The following is an 18533-nucleotide window of genomic DNA, read 5'->3' as shown; positions in this document are numbered from 1 at the left end:
AGCAAGAAGCTAAAAGTTTGAATGTCTGGCTTGGGTTCAAATCCCACAGTGCACTTATAACCGTTTTTAAAATAAGTTTTGTTTTAACGTGAAAATAAGCAGTCTGAAAGTTTTAACACCCTGTATTTATTGCGGCATCGAAGAAAGCAAAAGGTCAGGAGAGAATTAAAAATGTATGAAATTACTGGTACTGGTATTTTCTTATTCAATATCTATGGAATCTATACTTAGTTATTATAGATAGGCAGGTAGGTAGCGATATACTCACTTCATTATTAGCTGAAATTAATAACTAGGTATCTACATACCTAGTTATTAATTTCAGCTAATACAGTACCTAGAATGAACATTATTATAACATATACCTTGTTGTAGAAGTAAATACTTTCTTATTGGTTATTATTGAGTTGCTTACACTTATTATGTAACTAGTTATACATGTCCCCACATATTTATACTTACTTATACTTAGTTACATAGTTTTTTTGCGTTGCGTTATCGTTTGCATTATTTATAATTTCGTTGTTTATCTACGCTAACAACTAACTAAACTATGCAAAACTCACACTGTCCGCATGTGTGTAAGTGGCGTTCAGCGAAATATAGTTCGTTGGTGGCGTTAAGGCCGATTTACACACGGTTTAGTGTGAGTGTTTAGTAGACGTACATTGCTGAGTAAGTATGGAAGATACAAAAGTCTTGCAAATACTATACAAGAAGCCCAGCACTGTACCGTCTACTAAACACTCGCACTAAACAGTGTGTGAATTAGCGTTTAGACTACGTAACCTACCTTATAAATGCTTAGGTATATTCTTTAATAGATAGGTAAGTACCTACCTAAACAACTATAGGTCCTACATACACCGAAGTACCTGTACAAACTACGGCGAACTAAAGCAATCCTAGGTACTTACAATATCCGCTAACTCTATGAATATTTTACACCATTGTTCCAATTTACCTATCACTTAGAATTGTTGGCATTAGTAAATTAGGACAAGGATCTACAGGCACTAGCAGTAAGTATCTTTGTACCTATTGCCGTGCTACTAACCTACTGTATAAATGCCAAGGATAAGCAGTAAACTACACAATTTAATACCCACAAGCAACTACCAGCAGAAGATTTTTTTTGTTGTACCTAATAGGAAGCGTCATCTGCTTGCCGATTTCTCTATTTTGATTTTGGTGGCGTTATAGCACCTACCTACTTATTAAGAGATTGCTCCAATGCAACGGTTACCAGGAACCTACCGTTTTACAATGTGCCTAACTACTTAAATAGTTATAAGCAGAGGCTATATTTAAGTTATATTATAAGCAACGTAACTCCTAATCCGTGCTATAAAGAAACTATGTAGGTAAGTACCTTGTAGGGGATGTACAAGAAAAACACTCGAAATTCGGTTATGCGACGGCGGTGCAAGCGTATGGTGATGCTGCTAGTTACGGACTAAAAAAAAGGGTAGTTATTTTATTAAAATCGCGGCGCGCTTCCACTACCGCCGCCTTTATTTGCGCACAAAAAATAATAGATGGCAGCACATGTAATGAATAGACACAATCAGGTGTTATACGTTTGTACACGTTCAGTGAGTATTTATAAAATTATTTAAATCATAAATGCGTCGCCTACAATACCGCCCCCTAGTGCTGATTGACGAATACCAACAAATGTACTTATTAATCTTACTTTAAGTTTATACAAACAATAAAATATTTATATGAGTCAACAGCACTACGAATCAATAGGTGAGAGCAAGGCGACGCGCGTGGCGGGGCGGCGCAGCACGCCGGCGCGCGTGCGCATGTCCACCACGCGCACGCGGCCGTCGGCGCCGGCGTGCGCCGCGCTCACTACTCCGTGGCGCCAACAACCACGGTCTACTTTAGTATCTACCAATACAACATAATCTCCAACTCGCAACGCTCTTTCGTCAGTTTGCCATTTCTGCCTAGGTAACAGAGTTGGAAGATACTCTTTTATCCACCTACTCCAAAACATATCAGCTAGACGCTGCGCTATACGCCACTGTTTCCTAAGACAGAGGTCGCCGTCATCGTATTTACCGAAAGCTGGGCCGTTAGAAGAAGTTCCGATTAAAAAATGATTCGGAGTTAGGGCTTCCGGGTAGTTGGGATCCGTGGATACGTGAGTGATCGGACGACTATTGACTAGCCCTTCCACTTCAACCAATAGGGTTGATAGCGTCTCTCGGTGTGGAGCGCGTTCCTTTAAGGCCACTTTCAAGGCAGTTTTTACCGTTCGTATCATCCTCTCCCAGGCGCCGCCCATCTCAGGCGCACCTGGTGGAATGAACCTCCACTCTATGCCTCTGCTGAGGCCATCTTCACGAAGCTTCTCTGTGTTCAGCTCCCGTATACTCTGGCGTAGTTCCGCATCACATCCTCGAAGGTTGGTCCCGTTATCGGACCAGATTACGCTCGGTGTGGACCTGCGGCCAATCATTCTTCGCAGGGCCATTATTGTGCTATCAGTTGTGAGGCTCTCAGCTAACTCAATATGAATAGCGCGGATAGTGAGGCATGTAAATAACACACCATAGACCTTCTGTCTCTTGCGGCCTACTGTGATCTCCATTGGACCAAAGTAGTCGATCCCTGTGCAGCTGAAAGGTCGCCTGTGGTGCTGCAGGCGCGCTGCGGGCAGTGGCCCCATGCGCTGGGCGGCGGGCGCGGCGCGGCGGCGGCGGCAGAGCGGGCAGCGCGCGGCGGCGGCGCGCACGGCGCTGCGCAGCTTCACCACCCAGTAGCGCTGGCGCAGCTCGTTCACGACGAGCTCGTGGGCGCCGTGCAGCGCGCGCCGGTGCTCGTGCTCCACCAGCAGCTGCGCCACGCGGTGCTTGCCGTCGAGGATGGCGGGGCGCGTGGTCGAAGTACTCACACCTGTCACTTTGTCGATTCGACCTTCTACACGAAGTATCCCGTCGTCATCTAGATATGGAGTCAGTTTCATCAGCCGACTGTTAGATGGCAAAGGTTTATTGTTCCGAAGACATTCGATTTCTTGACCAAAGGCATCTTGTTGCGATTTGCGTATGACTAAAGTCTCAGCTTTCCGCATTAAATCTACGTCCAGGCAATAATCATCCTTCGGTCTTCTAAATAACAATAAAATTCGTGCAGTACTTCGCAATAGAGTGGTCCACTTAGAAATATTATTTTCGTTAGGTAGCCGTAACGCATCTGGGGCGACTGAAGTGTCACGTGATACGACTAGATTAATATTTCTCTCCTCGCAAGCGGCTTCGTCTACGATCTTGCATGTCTTGAGGTCCTTAGGCCATTCTTCCTCCGGCCGGCGGAGGAAGGCGGGTCCCTGGAACCACGCGTCAGTGAGGGCGAGCGGCAGCGCGTCGGGGCGCGTGGCTACGTCGGCCGCGTTGAGCCGCGAGGGCACGTGGCGCCACTCGGCGGGCGCGGCCAGCTCGTCCAGCTCGCCCAGGCGGTGCGCCACGTACGGCTTGTAGCTGCGCGGGTCGCTGCGCAACCACTGCAGCACGGTGCTCGAGTCTGTCCAAAAGAATCGCTGGTTTGGCTGGATGTCCTTGTGCTCAGTCTGTACAGTATGTGCGAGTCGCGCGGCCAGTAACGCTGCCTGCAATTCCAATCGTGGAATTGAAACAGGCCGAAGAGGGGTCACCCTACATTTACTGCCTACAAAACAAACCTTAACTCGACCATCAAACCGAGTAAAACGCCAAAAGATGACCGTAGCATAAGCTTTAATAGACGCGTCGCAAAAAATATGCATCTGAGTATTATTTACGATCTTCTTATCGTATAATTCGGGCTCCGTTACTGAATAACATTCAGTCCAGTTATCATCGCTTAAGTACCAACGCGGTATACGTATAGATTCTAACAATTTTAATTCATCGAGCCATTTACACCAACTACTAAACTCTTTAGCTTGGATGTGGCAGTTCCAATCTATACCGCTACGATGCACGTCCTGTAATATGACTTTACTTTTTATAATAAACGGCGATAAGAACCCGTGAATATCATAAATAGACATTATAAGTCCTAACATTTTAGCTTTAGTAGGCGGTGTAGTCCCGTCTAGAACTTCCTGAGAAACGCGAGAAAACGATACCTTAAAGGCGAAACAATCTTCCGCAGGATGCCATATCAATCCTAATGTGCGCTCACTCATGTTCGTAGCTCCGTCTTTCATTTGTATGGCAGTCTGTGCGAGCGCATCTGAAGGAATGTTATCTAAAACTTGTTTACAGTTGCTCGACCAACGTCTTATCTCGAAGCCTCCGTGTTTATGAATTGTTGTGATTTGATTTACTAAATTAATTGCAGTTTCCGCACTGTCACAAGAATACAAACAATCATCCATGTAATGATTTTTAATTATGGCTTGTACGGCTTCAGGATACAAATCTTCGTATTTTAATGCGTTTTTATTTTTAATATATTGAGCTATAAAAGGCGAGCATGTAGCACCAAATATTAAACTTTGCATCGTACATATTTTTAGTGGAGATTGAGTAGGACTAGCGGGAGCCCGGGGGCCCGGCGGCGCGGGCGGCGCGGGGGGCGCGGCCGCGACGGGCGGTGGCGGTGGCTCCTGCCATAAAAATCTCAAGACATTTTGATCCTCAGACCGAATATTTATCCTGAGGAACATATCCCTTATATCTCCGGTTATTACGACTTTATTCTCTCGAAATCTGTACATAATGCCGAGCAGTGAGTTGTACAAGTCAGGTCCCGTGAGTAGGTAATCATTCAGGCACGTACCTTTGACTTTCCCGGCTGCGTCGAATACCAATCTCAGTTTTCCCGGTTTATTGGGGTTCTGGACGCCGAAATGTGGGAGATACCATACTTGGTCGGCGGCGAGCTCGTCCTCCGTGAGTTCGCGCGCGTAGCCGTCCTCGAACAACTTGTGCACCTCCTTCCGGTAGTGTTCGGCGTATCCGGTGTCCTTCTGAAACTTTTTATTTAACATTTGTAGCCGTGAATGAGCATAACCGTACGATTCAGGCATAATAAAGTTATCAGTTTTGAACGGTAAACCGACCTCCCGTTGTTCTCCTATTTGTCGCGCAGTTTCATCTAAAATATGAAGTGCTCTGGAATGAGCCGTGTTGTCGCGACATAAGGTCGATATTCCGATGGAGTCTAACGAAAAGTATTCTTTCATCAAGTTATTTAATTCATTAATTTGGCTGTTATCAAAGTTGTCGTTGCTATCAGAGTGAGCGAGATGGAAAATATGTTGACTTACGTGAGTATTGTAGTGAGAGCGACCACAATAGCCGTGAATGGACCAACCTAAGCGGCAGCGCGTTGCATACGGCTCATCTTTGTTACCATGGATTACATCGAGAGGTGCTAAAAGAAAGTAATTATCTTCACCAATTAACAATCGTGGAACAACATTTTCATTACATACATCATTCTTTAAATGCAACAGATGCTCAGAAGTAATATTATTTACAACAGATAGGTTTTGCATAGGTAGGTTTAACTTAGACACTTTGCGCAACGTAATGTCATAGCTATTGTCATTATCTTGGCCGGATATCGAAGCACACACTTTGGGCGCGTCTGATTGATACACCTCTAGTCCGAATGCATCAATGAACTTAACGGCACTTGACTGCTGCCCCTCGAGTCCGAGCTGGTTAGCTAATTCGGAGTCTATGAGTGACACTGACGCAGCGTCATCTAATAACGCATAGGTACACACAACACCATTAGGACCGCACAATTTCACTTTAACCACTTTGAGCATGACGTCACCCGATGACGTCGCGGATACGTCACTGCTGGAGGCGACGTGGGCCACCGTATCTCTCGGCGGCGGCGGCGGCGGCGGCGGTGACATTGAACTCGGGTCAATGTCATCAGCTGATCCGGGCTTCTTCCAGTGCAGCAGACGGTGGTGTGCGAGTCCGCAGTCGTCGACGTCGCACACAGGCGCATCACAGCTGTTCTTATCATGGCGCGTGACTAAACAACAATAACATAGTCCGTGCATTTTTACGAATCTCCATCTATCTCTTCGCATTGTTCTTTTGAAGACACGACATTCTGGCAACAAATGGTTTGCTTTCTTGCAAAATTTACACAGACTCGCATTAACTTCAACAGTTGTAGTGGCGAGAATAGGTCGATTATAAGGCTTATTGTCGTATGCACGCTTCTGTGGAATGTTATTTTGTTTATTATCCGGCGGCTGGCTTATCCCGACGAATGACAACATCTCGGCTTCGTGTTTCAGGAACTTAGCTAGTACTTCTAGCTTAGACATGCTTTGTGACAAGTTACTGTAGGCATAATCAGTCCATTTACCTAGTAACGTGCTCGGTAACTTCGACATAACAGCTGTAGCAAGCTCTGGACTGCGTAAATAATCATCTTGATTTAACGCTTTTATTGATGCAACGCAGTTATTAATTTTTACAGCAAAATTAAATATATTTTGTTGATAATAAGTCGGCATGCTGGGTAAATTCTTTAGTTGTGAAGTTATGCGTTGAATAATAATATCAGATCGGCCAAACCTCAATTGTAGCGACTCCATGACGACTCCCGGCGGTGTGTTGCCGATCAGCAGGTCGGTGACGGCTTCCAGAGCTTCACCACGAAGTGCTTTGCGCAATCTCCACAAATTCTCGGAGTCACTGAACTGGCACACACGGGTAGACTCATCATACGCAGTCTTGAAGTGGAGCCACTCAATACAATCACCACCGAAGCTTGGTAGGTCACGGGGTGTTGATAAGCGACTGAGGAGGCGTTCATCTGGGGGCGCTGGTGATGATACCATCATATTCTTCAGTTCCAGCGCTAGTTGTCTGATGCTGGACAATGATTGATCCTGGTGCTGGACAGGTGCGTGGCGTGCAGCGGCGGGGACACCTGCAGCGGGCGCGGCCGGCGCGGGGGCCGGCGGAGCAGACGCGGGTGGCGGAGGCGGCGACGGCGGCCGGCTGGTGGCGCCGGCGGGGCCCGCCTGCTGGCTGTAGTTCAGCCACTCCTCCACTTGTGACCTTCGGTGATCATCAATAGTCGTCGTGCTCTTGTCTTCATCCGACTCTTCTTCTTCAGCTTCAATCTTGGCTAAATCGGCTTCCAAGCGTTTATCTATCAGCAGCAATTGAATTTTTGCCTTAGCTTCGGCAGCTTCTAGTTCCAATTGTTTGCGCTTGGCGGTTGATGACGCAGTTGACCTCTTTGACCTCGACGATGCTCTCGATCCTTCTGTAACGGATTTGTACGGTGTAACATTCTTCTGGAGCTGGTCGTGAATGTTCTCCTCTTTGGTTCGTGACGTGGTGGGGACACAGGGTTCACGATCTAGAACTTCACACTTAGGTAACTCCATGGCGGTCACGTTACCGGGTTTGGTCTCGTCGTGTGCATCGACTTGCTCGCGCAACCTTCGGCGTAATCTCTTGTTCGGAGGTGTCACAAACATTGTGCTGGACACGATCCGTGCTCGAAGACCAGACTTTGTAGGGGATGTACAAGAAAAACACTCGAAATTCGGTTATGCGACGGCGGTGCAAGCGTATGGTGATGCTGCTAGTTACGGACTAAAAAAAAGGGTAGTTATTTTATTAAAATCGCGGCGCGCTTCCACTACCGCCGCCTTTATTTGCGCACAAAAAATAATAGATGGCAGCACATGTAATGAATAGACACAATCAGGTGTTATACGTTTGTACACGTTCAGTGAGTATTTATAAAATTATTTAAATCATAAATGCGTCGCCTACATACCTACTTATCATCATCATCATCAGCCAATAATCATCCACTGCTAGACGTACGCCTGTCCCAAGGACACTCTATCCTCGGCCTTCCTCATCCAGCCACAACCGGCTACCCGCCTATATAAGGTCGAAAGTCCAGGGGGCAGGAGAGCGTCCCACGATGCGTAGGTACGCGTTGTAGTAAATAACTAACTATAGCTCTGAATGTAAGGATTAGGTAAGTAGTTACGAGTATCAGAATAATAACAGGCTCGCCCTTTAGATATTCTTTAAGTTCTTTGTAAGTTTTCGAACGCATGCATATAATTTTGACGTTTAATAATGTCAATGTCACAATCAGCTGTTTTGTTTGTTTACGTTACTGTTTGTGTGTGGCAAAGAAAGGTTTTTTTACTAAAATCGTGTATATTAACCAGAAACATGGCTCCAAAATACACTAAATGCTTCGTAACAGTAGGCACTACTCGTTTCGACCGCCTCTGCGAGTTCATTCTCACCTCATCCGTGCTTAACGCGCTCAACAAGCTCGGCTGTAAAGAGATCATTGTACAAATCGGAAACAGCGCAACGGAACCGGGAGATTACGACAAAAACGGCATAAAAATAAAGCTATACAGATTCAAAGATTCTATTCAAGAAGATATTGACAATGCAGATCTTGTAATAAGTCACGCTGGGGCTGGCAGCTGCTTGGAAGTTCTGGAAGCTAACAAACCTCTTCTAGTCGTAGTGAATGAGGACTTAATGGACAACCACCAGCTGGAATTAGCTGAGCAGCTGCAGATTGATGGACACCTGTACTACTGCACTTGTGACACCCTAGAGAGCACTCTCGGAGAGGTTGACTTTAGTTTGTTGACTCCATTCCCAAAGCCTAATCCTTCCTTGTTTGTTAAGTTTTTAAATGACACATTTAAGATTAAGCAGAGTGTGGATTAAATTTATATTTGGAACAAGTTTTTGTATTTAATCTATAGATGGTCTCGGCTAGAACATAAGTAAAGTAAAAATAAGAATTATTCACTAATGTGACAAATAATTAAAACCAAAGCTTGGTTAACACCAATGTTCACCAAGCTTTGGTTTTAATTATTTGACTATGGACACATGGACAGTAGCCTCTATCCGTTCTTCTTCAAAACTCTACTCTCATAGCCCAAAGGAAGGGGTGACTAAAATGTTTGGACAGTTTGCCAAGTCAAGCTTATGGTAATTACTGATTTGGGTAATACTACTATAATACCAAGTAAACACAGAAAAAAGAAGTTATTACAACTTTATTTATAAAACACAGATCAGTTGAACATTTATTGAAATCAACATAGGGAAAATGGAATAACTAAACTTTAACAGTAAGTTCCTGTCCAAAGCACAAGGCAATCTTGCTTACACAGTAAAACATATAAATGAAAAAATCCTTTCCTTGATAGAACCACTTTCTCTACTATTGGTAGGATATAATACAAATTGCGGTGATGTAATTATAGTTGATCTGTACAAAATGGTTAGTACAATAGCAATTTCATTTATCTCTCAAGGGGTTACTTAAATAATACACAGATAGATTTCATAATACATAAATACCTTTCCAGCCAATTTTTCTTTAATATATTACAGTTCATTGTAAATATTTAACAAAAACATGAAACAAATGCTGATAGAATATACACACCTTCAAACTAACACTTCATTCATGTCCTAATTTATTAGTCCTCTCTTCCACATAATATAATTATGATGCATGCTTGGCATGGCTGGTGATGAACTTGATAACCAATTTGAATTTACTATCTAGCAACATTCAAATTAGCTATAGCGAAACCAATGTGTCAATACGCCACATAATATTTAGTCTCTTATAAAGAAGAAAGATTCACCCAAACAAACAGGTTTCCCTCAGTTCATCAAAAGCCAAACAGCCACACATAAAAACTAAAACACAACTCTCTCCTCTACACAAGTTTCTTGGCCTCGAAGAAGCTCTTGAGATGCCTCATCTGCCAGTAGCCGATGCCCACGAGCACGCCAGTCTGCAGCAGGCTCCACCACAGTACACGCTGGTTCGTGCTCTCGGAGGTCTGACGGAACCGCTCTTCACGGTGCTGGGGAGAGGAATAAGGAATATTTTAAAATCTACATAATTACTACAATATAATATGAAGGGAAAAGATTTGATAGTTTATTTTCGTTATTTTATAGTATCTGAAACTACGGGTCAATCTCTACAATTCTCTCACCATTATAAAGCTATCCATTATCCTTGACTATAGTTATACATTTACTTAATATTTCTTAAATAACTTTTGTGTAACAAGTTAAACTTTCTGACGGACTGTTAGTGTTTGTAACTGTACTTACATATTTTCTTGTAACACTCTTAAATTTTTTATGTTTATACGAAAGAGTGAAAGTGTGGAAGAGTGAAAGCTAGCCCCTACAACACAGGGAATCCTAGTTTAGGGACTAGAAATAACATGCATTTGTGTGTAACTTTACTTTAGCACCAAATTCTTTCTGTTTAGCCTACACAACACAGCAACATACCCACTTATCTCTACCCTACACAACAACATACCCGCTGGTAGCTCTGCTCCTTAGTGATCTGGTGCACCTGATCCAACAGCTGTCGGATCCGCAGCTGCAGCTCCGTGAGCTTGTCCTTCTGCGCCACGTGCGCGTAGTCCACCGCGTGCTCGCCCACCTGGATGTCTAGATGCACCTGGAACGGAGAGACGGTGTGGTTTTAGTTTAGCATAGCAGAACATTATAATATGGTGCAGCTAGGATACTCTTCTGTTTTGAACTTTAAACCATTGAGTCAGTCACTATATGTAACTGCCACTTTAATATTTTACTGTATGTTAGATGCTTACTGAAAAAAGTTGCTCAAACAATTTGCTAAAGACAGTTTTCACTCTTCTAGACATACTTTGTTTACAATCATGATCCATAAATAGCAACTGATAAAGGAAGTTCCAAAAAGCCTGTAAATTAAAAATAAATTAAAACAGAAGATCAAGAGCAGCTTTGTTGATGTCATTAAAATCTAAATTGTGTCATGATGTCATGTTTTGTGCAGTTGAGAGCACAAACCAAAATGAGAAATTATATCAGGATGGTAACACTGCTATAATCTCCCCATGTACTGTATTGAAACTAGAACAAAGTTTTCATAAATTTGCTTAAATGGGAAACAATTAATGAATGTTTACACAAATGGTCATGTGGCAATAATAGCCAGCTATTATGTGCAATTAAGTCTCATTCATTGTAACTACTACAGAGCAAATTCTTTGACTTTGCATGCATGAATTTTACAACTGAATACTCGAGAGTAACATTTAAATTGGTTTGGATACAGTAATATGGTGTCAATGGAACTGATGTCACCATAGGAGGAAATTAAGTGAAGAGGCTGCAAAGCCTTTAGTATGCTTCATTCAGAAGAAACATAGCAGTTATAGAAAATTATTCCATAATCCTTATTTTTTACAAAAAATACTTATTAAGTAATAAGAGACAAAAATAAGATTCAAGGGTGAATCAAATTAAAGTTAAGTCGTTATAAGTTTAATGTCTGTGGCTACATAAATTAATACATCTATGTGGCCACAGACATTAAACTCATAGCCATCAATTCCCCTATAGTCACTTACTCATAACTGCCCTATACTTACTCGTAACTGCGACCCGCTGAACCACGAAGTACTGTTAGAGTACATGCAGATTGAGTGCTCCCCGGGGCTCGTGGACGTGAAGGAGATCATTCCCTCCGACGAGTAGACTCGAGACAGTAGCACACTCTCCTCAGGACTCCTCACTTCGACGTGCATGCCGATGCCAGGCGATGACGGCATGAACCCGCCGGAGCGAGGGTCGTAGAGCTCGACCTTGTAGTTCACTGGAATGTACGAAGAGGTACGTGTGTAAGGGTTCATTGGTGACAATGATATAGGAAGTGGTTGGGAAGTTATAGTAAAAAGAATAATAGAAAAGCGTCGTACCAATGACGGTCGTGTCGTCGGGTATTTCCTCGATAAAGCATTTTCTCTCGCCTTCAGCTATGTGGAAGTATAAGGCCGAAGTCAGGTCCAGTAGGAAGAATAGGCATAGTAACGACGAAATCGCAAACGCTTTCATTTTTGCGTAAATTTGGAAAATATCGGCAAAATTTTGGGAAATTTGACAGAATGACAGAACAACACGTCACCCGAAATTGTTTTTTTTGCGGTGTTGACAGCTCTAAAAACTATATAAAAGCCAGCCCTACACTGCTCAAGTTATACTGTACTCAGCTAACAGCCTAACCTACACTGTTCTAAAAAATAACGTTATAAAAACTCCCACTAGGTCTCCAAAACCTTCACGCAACACGCCGTATGTGACTGATGACATGGAGTGAGTTATTTTTGACACTGACAATCAAAATAGAAAATATTGCTGCGATCCGAAATCGAACATGTTTACGTGGTTCCTTCTTTATTTTATGCTGAATTAAAACCTATATCATTACCTCTAAAATACTCTGAAACAACCTCTCTAGTCATTGTTTAAATTTTAACGTAATTAATCCCTAAACCACGTAAAAACTCTACCCATTCTCTACACTCTTTCTCATCATGGATCCTTTCATCATAGCAGCTATTATCAGTGCCATTATCATTGTTGTGTTGTCAGTAACCTTCCTCAGACCGTCCCAAGTGAAACAACTACGTAAGGAAACCTTTTAATTTCTGAATTACCTTTGTTTAAAAGTGATTGTAACCTCTTTACAACTCTGTCTTATTTGTGTTTTTTAGCTGGAGCAAGGCCAAGGGCTGTTGCTCCGAGGGATGGCGGCCCGGGTAGGGTACAAGCCGTCAGGAATCAAAGGGCACGGATGAGAGCTAATGGTAAGTTTTTCTAACCTATATTCATTGAGGAGCTCCTATCAAAAAGCAAATGGAAAAGCTATAGACCACTCTGCTAGATTTTGTACAGTAGAAAGAGCTTTACATGATTAGTGACAAAAATATGCTTCCAACCAAATAATTCAATTATCATTTCAGGTGATTAAAGATGTGGCAAATAAGTTTTTCCCACATTTTATGAATATTTACTTTCCATTTCCAGCTGCCCGCAACCAGGTGGCACTAGACGAGGAGCCATTAGCTGAAGAAGCTGAGGAAGATGGACAGACGGAGAGAGTTCATGACATTGAGTTTGATGACAAAATGGGAGCCAAGGTAGAGAAAACATTGTTTTTGCCCCTCAATCCTCACCCAAGTGGTCTGCATACAGATGGATGATGATAAGGAATATCTTCTATATGAGAAAGTGTTTCCTTCTAATACATTGATAATTAACTCAATGGCTTTACAGTTTAGTCAGCCCCTGCCTTAACAATACTATATTACCATCCACTTCCATACCAATACCAATTTCTCAATAAACAGTTCAAAACTTATAAACCTCACTTATTGTTTGTATCCCATAGTAATATTTTATTTAATGTTTGTTAACTACTATATTCTTCCAGAGAGGTAAAGGCTACTTTTAATCCCAAAATTCCTATTTGAAATAAACACAATCTGGAATGGACAACCTTTTAAACCAACTTTGGAAAAGGAGGAGGTTCTCAATTCGTCTTTAAGTGTAGGTATTTTTTTTTATAAACATATTTACCATAAACTTTCAGAAAAGAGCCAAGCTAGAAGCGAAGCTCGAGAAGAAGAAGGCCCGCGAGACGGAGGAGCACATTCGCCGCGACCGCAAGGCCAAGGAGGAGCAGGCAGAGCAGGAGCGGAAGAGGGCGCAGGAGAAGGAGGAGGTTTGTGAACTGATACAAGGCTGTTTTAATTATTCATTAAACTTAAATGATATGCTATCACTCTTAGGTAAAGGATAACATTGTGAGAAAAACTCCATATACAAATTTAAGGAAGGCTATATTTTGCCTGTGTGGTTTGTAGTTTGTAGACCCTAAATGTAAAGGTAAATGATTACTGTAGTGTACAGCTTTACCTTTACATTTAGGGGCTTACCAAAAAAACTTAGGCAATGTTCAATAGATGTTTAGCATTGCCAAATGCCTATAAATCTGTTGAATAGTTATACACATTATTAAACGTTTAGACTTTGTTTATTGTTTAGACTTTTTGCAGTTATACACATAAAGTACCTGTCCTAGACCATTTCGGCCTACCTTTTTTACCATAGACACCTTTCCCATTACAGGAGGAAGAGCGCAAACGCGAGGAAGCAGAACGCAAGGCTGAGGAGGAGAGAAAGCGACGGGAGCAGGCGGAGTACGACGCCATGAAGGCAGCCTTCTCCGTGGAGGGGGAGGGCTTCGATGAGGATGAGGAGGAAAGCAGGGAGAACCTGCTGAAGGACTTCGTGGACTATATCAAGGTTAGTGGAGGCTATTTTTATAGTTAGTATAGATTATAATTCCTATCAAAAGCTCGTTTTCGACTTTCTTCAGACTTCTCGATACCTAGCACTTCTGACATGGGGGCTCAGTAGGGCCGTAAGATGTTTATCCAATAATTGGAGTCATTCGTCAAGTCGCGCGCCTTAGACTCGCGCGCCACGCGCGAGTTGCCCCTCCCGTATTTACCTACTTTTTTTGTCGTCAACTCGCTCGACTGTGAAAATATGTAGAGTCAGCCACAAAAGTTATAATTTATTATGCTTAAGGTAACTACTTAAAATGTATAGGGTATTTTATAGGACTTTACTTTAAAATAAAATCAGTAATTTTATTAATCTCGCTTCACCAACTGTTCTCTTCGAACACCTCCAAACACAGGAACCATTTTTATTTGTTCGGTCTTTGTTATATTTATAACGTGCACGAAGCAGTACCGACTTTCCTCGCTGGGATGTTATGATTTCATGTGCAGTTTTATTACTAGATGGACCTGCTTGCGATGAACTTCCTGGAAGTAATTGCTACAGTTAGGTCTGTCTCTTTGACCAATGAAATAAACGCAATTTGTTTTACATTTTAGTGCTTATTCGATATTTAATATAACGGTAACACAACGAAAACGTAACACTGTGTTTATATTACGGCAAAATATACTTGGTAATATAGCAAAGTTAATTTACTACTTACCTTACATTTTAATATTTTTGCGCTGTACTGTAGACTGTAAGTAATGCACTGTTCATCTCTGCTTCGAATTAGGAGTAACACTAAAACGACTTCACTAAAACAATGACGTTTTAACCCTTTAAACCGGTTTTTGCAACAAAAACTTGAAGGACATAGCTATGACAGGTAAAATTTGCGCACCGGATGAGAGAGATAGCAAACTTGGGTATCATGCGTCATAGGTCATTCCGCACTTCCAACATAGGCTTTATTGTATCTTTATCCCGAAATCAAAGCATCTACTTTAATAGCGACTGTCTAGTCGGTACCTTCTTATGCTAATCAGCCAGGGAGACAATATTCAACTATATTTTTTAGTTTCTTACATGGGCACGCGAGTTGGCGATATAAAAAAACAGAAGATGCCAACTCGCGTGGCGCGCGAGTCTAAGGCGCGCGACTTGACGAACGACTTAATAATTGTACTCTCATTCCAACCACTATAATCGATATCAGAGCTTTGTGTCCAACCAGAGGAATGTTATACTTCTAACAACCGTTTCTTAGACATATAATAAATCCCATCAAATTGTTTCCCAATCCTGACAAATCATACTTGTAATTTTTCAGGCGCAAAAGGTGGTGCTTTTAGAAGACCTTGCAGCACACTTCAAGCTGAAGACTCAGGCGGCTATCGACAGGATCACTGACCTACAGGCTGCGGGAGAACTGACTGGAGTCATCGATGACAGAGGAAAATTCATCTACATCTCACAGAAGGAACTCGAAGACGTAGCCAAGTTTATCAAGCAGAGGGGAAGGGTGTCCATTACCGACTTGGCAGAAAGCAGCAACAATCTTATTAACTTAAATCCGGTTTCTGTATTGTAGCTTAAGGTGTAGGTGGTTGTGATTGTTACTTATTTTTTTATAAAATGAAACAGATTATATTTTAAAGACAAATGCGTTTATTAAATGCTAACATGGAGTACAAAACTAAAGCCTTAATCTAATCATCGTTTATTTCGTAACCAAACATATCCCTGTCGTTTTCCAGAAGCAGCAGAGAAGATTCCTTGATTCTGTCCAGCACTTCTATCAGCTTATCCTTAGTGAATACTTTGTAAAGGCTTCTGTTCTCTGCTGCAATGAGGTTGCTTAATTTGACGGCCTCTTTGTGGTTGTCCACATCATCATTGCTCTGCAATATCTTCAGAATAAGTATGGTTATTTCAGGGATGCACAGACGCCTTAGAGTTTCCAGTTGCTTAGCTCTCTCATCCTTCTCATCTGAGCTGAAGTTCGGCGACGATGTGCTATCAGACTCGTCCTGTAGCCAGCCTCCGGGGAAGAGCAACACATTGTAAAGTAAATTCTTTGTGTGACGTGATTGGTGCAGCACTGCCTGTATCCACCGCGCCTTCTGCTGCTCTACTTGCGCACATCTCTGCTCATGGTGGACTTTATCTGTGAATGTCGCGTCTGGAGGCAAAGGCTCTACATCCTTTGGTTGTCCACTGATGAAATGCCTGTACCATGTTGCAAATCCATCCAATGCCTCTAAATATGCCTTCAAACACAAATGCTCTCTTAGTTCAGAAGATGTTGAAGGCAGTTTGGTTACAAATGAAGAGAACAATTGGTTGACACTAGCAATGCAAGATGATGCAGCATCAGTGTTGCCAATGAAGATGAATGTGCGGATCATAGCATTGCTGAGCCATAGAGCTTCTTCTAACTGATCTGGGAGGAGTGATAGCCATTCTAGGGAAGAGATAACTTTGGATATCAGAGACTTATCACTCTCAACTGTTCCAGTCTGTGTGAAAGTCATGTCTATGTTACCATAGCCTTGTTGGACATCAGTAATGGCTTTCTTTATGGCAATCCTGGCTGAAGCAGCAACATCTAGACCAGCATTTGAACCAGCTTTAACCACTGCAGGCCTGTAATCAGGTTTATGTACTCTGTCCATGAGATCAGCATACAGATACACTTGATGGTCAACTGGTACAGTGGATGTGTAGTATGCAATGAGCTCTGGACAGTCCACTGAACCATCTGTATGTCCGTCTACCAGTTGAACCACATATTTCTCTAGAATTTTATCTCCAATATCATGTTGAGGATCCTTCCCCATTTGCCTGAGAACTAGGACTAAATGAGCCAAAAATCTAATGATTTTTTCTTCAGCAGTTTCAATCCACTTCAGGGAATCCTGCATGATTGCTCTGATATGGCCCAGCATCAGATGTTTTTGACAGGTTTGGTAATGTGACTCCTTCTTATTTTCCATGAGGGCATTTACTGCACTGAATACTTGGTGTAGTGACAGTTCTTCAGTCTGGTGTTCTGCTTGAAGTAGATCAAGTACTTCCTGTGAGGTGGTGTTGGCGTGTGCAGTGACATGGTGTTCACGGAGGAATTTGTCCACTCTAGCTTCAATCTGCACTCTCAAATGTGCCCACAGTAGATCCTCCCAGTTCCCTTGGCACGCAGGTATTGTACTGGGCAAGTGACCACATAGAATGCCTATTGTTGCTCTGTAGTGTATATTTTCTGTGACATCATTGGCTAAACCAAGACAGCACCATTTCCAAAGGTCTCTGTTAGGATTACCAGTAATTTCCAACTGATCATTGGTACCCTCTTTAGGTTCATAGTGCAGTAGTCTCCATCCTTGCAACACAGCGGCGCGCCAGGCCTGCCCCGCACTCACACACAAGGAGATAGCTTCACTGAACTTCCCACATCTCACCTCAGTAAATATTCTCTTGCACAGGTCAATATCATCTTGCTGATCATCTGAGTGGATAGATTTCTTCTCCCTTCTTGGAGCATCAGGGTCCATGCATGTGATCATAGCCTTGTTCTTCTCCTTGTTGAACAGACTAGTGCCAATAAGTAACTGGTGAAGTGTGTTACCCCAATGTACATTATTACCGATGATAGGAGCCGTGGTCTTGGTTGCTTCCTCCTGGTAGGCGGCCGTTGCTTCTAGCCAGTCCACAAGTAGCTGCAGCAATCGTAACTCAGAGTCGCATTGGAATAATGCACTCACTAATGTTTGCTGAGACAGAGTGACTTCAGTTATCAAGTTGTCTATGGATTCTGGGTGGTCATTGATTGAGTCGGAGTACATGCAATGGAGCAACTTCCATGTGTTTGCTTCTTCAGCCAGCCAGTAGTTGTGCACGTTGTAGCGGTTCCACGGCTCCACCAGCTCCAGTGAGTCGCAGCACACCTGGGACAGTCTCGCGAGGGTGTCGATCACGTCAGTGGGGCGACTAGCCTGTATTATTTCAAAAAATGCTTCCCTCAATCCTTCGCCAGCATTACCAGTAGGCACCAGTATGGAGGATTCATCCAGCACTTGCCTCAAACTTGTATCATTCAGGTTTTTGAAAATCGACGTTTCGTTGAGGATTGGTGATAGATTCAAGGTGTCATCTCGATGCAGTAGATGACGAGACTTTTTGTTCCTGAATGGTGTGTGCTGTAGTGATTTTTCAAAACTCATTGCTATTGTTTTTGTTTCCCTATATAGAAAGTAGTAAACGAATTATTCAGAGTAATAAATTTATAACCTCACAACAACAAAATGCCGCCACTATGAGTTTGTTTTACTAGATGACAGCTGTCATGTCATGTCGCCGGTCTCCGGGTGGGTCCTGTGGTGTTGAAAT

At 42.7% G+C, this 18533-nt stretch overlaps 5 protein-coding genes across 5 annotated transcripts; 2 read left to right on the top strand and 3 right to left on the bottom strand.

Moving 5' to 3' along the window:
• Positions 1-1405: 1405 nt before the first annotated feature.
• LOC125490439 lies at positions 1406-7468 on the bottom strand. Its single transcript, XM_048629627.1, has 4 exons — positions 6552-7468; positions 5582-5975; positions 5270-5443; positions 1406-4975 (listed from the first exon to the last, which is right to left on the bottom strand). The coding sequence occupies exons 1-4, from the start codon at positions 7466-7468 to the stop codon at positions 1742-1744; spliced, it is 4719 nt and encodes a 1572-aa protein (XP_048485584.1). The 3' UTR covers positions 1406-1741.
• Positions 7469-8121: 653 nt separating this feature from the next.
• Positions 8122-8723, top strand: LOC105386462 (UDP-N-acetylglucosamine transferase subunit ALG13 homolog). Its single transcript, XM_011557020.3, has one exon. It carries the CDS (start codon positions 8187-8189, stop codon positions 8703-8705), a length of 519 nt encoding a protein of 172 aa, XP_011555322.3. The 5' UTR covers positions 8122-8186; the 3' UTR covers positions 8706-8723.
• A 303-nt stretch (positions 8724-9026) lies between these two features.
• LOC105391311 (transmembrane emp24 domain-containing protein eca) lies at positions 9027-11987 on the bottom strand. The gene is made up of 4 exons (XM_011562777.3): positions 11771-11987; positions 11444-11667; positions 10342-10485; positions 9027-9868 (listed from the first exon to the last, which is right to left on the bottom strand). Exons 1-4 carry the CDS (start codon positions 11904-11906, stop codon positions 9719-9721), a joined length of 654 nt encoding a protein of 217 aa, XP_011561079.1. The 5' UTR covers positions 11907-11987; the 3' UTR covers positions 9027-9718.
• Positions 11988-12177: 190 nt separating this feature from the next.
• On the top strand, positions 12178-15855 carry LOC105391322 (DDRGK domain-containing protein 1). Its single transcript, XM_038113779.2, has 6 exons — positions 12178-12479; positions 12566-12658; positions 12879-12991; positions 13444-13575; positions 13983-14159; positions 15478-15855. The coding sequence occupies exons 1-6, from the start codon at positions 12386-12388 to the stop codon at positions 15736-15738; spliced, it is 870 nt and encodes a 289-aa protein (XP_037969707.2). The 5' UTR covers positions 12178-12385; the 3' UTR covers positions 15739-15855.
• Positions 15796-18486, bottom strand: LOC105386465 (nuclear pore complex protein Nup107). The gene has a single exon (XM_011557023.3). The coding sequence runs from the start codon at positions 18365-18367 to the stop codon at positions 15857-15859; it is 2511 nt and encodes an 836-aa protein (XP_011555325.3). The 5' UTR covers positions 18368-18486; the 3' UTR covers positions 15796-15856.
• Positions 18487-18533: the final 47 nt, after the last annotated feature.

This window comes from Plutella xylostella, chromosome 23 (genome assembly GCF_932276165.1).
Source record: "Plutella xylostella chromosome 23, ilPluXylo3.1, whole genome shotgun sequence".
Lineage (NCBI taxonomy): Eukaryota > Metazoa > Arthropoda > Insecta > Lepidoptera > Plutellidae > Plutella > Plutella xylostella.
This window is presented reverse-complemented; position numbering and strand designations above follow the sequence as displayed.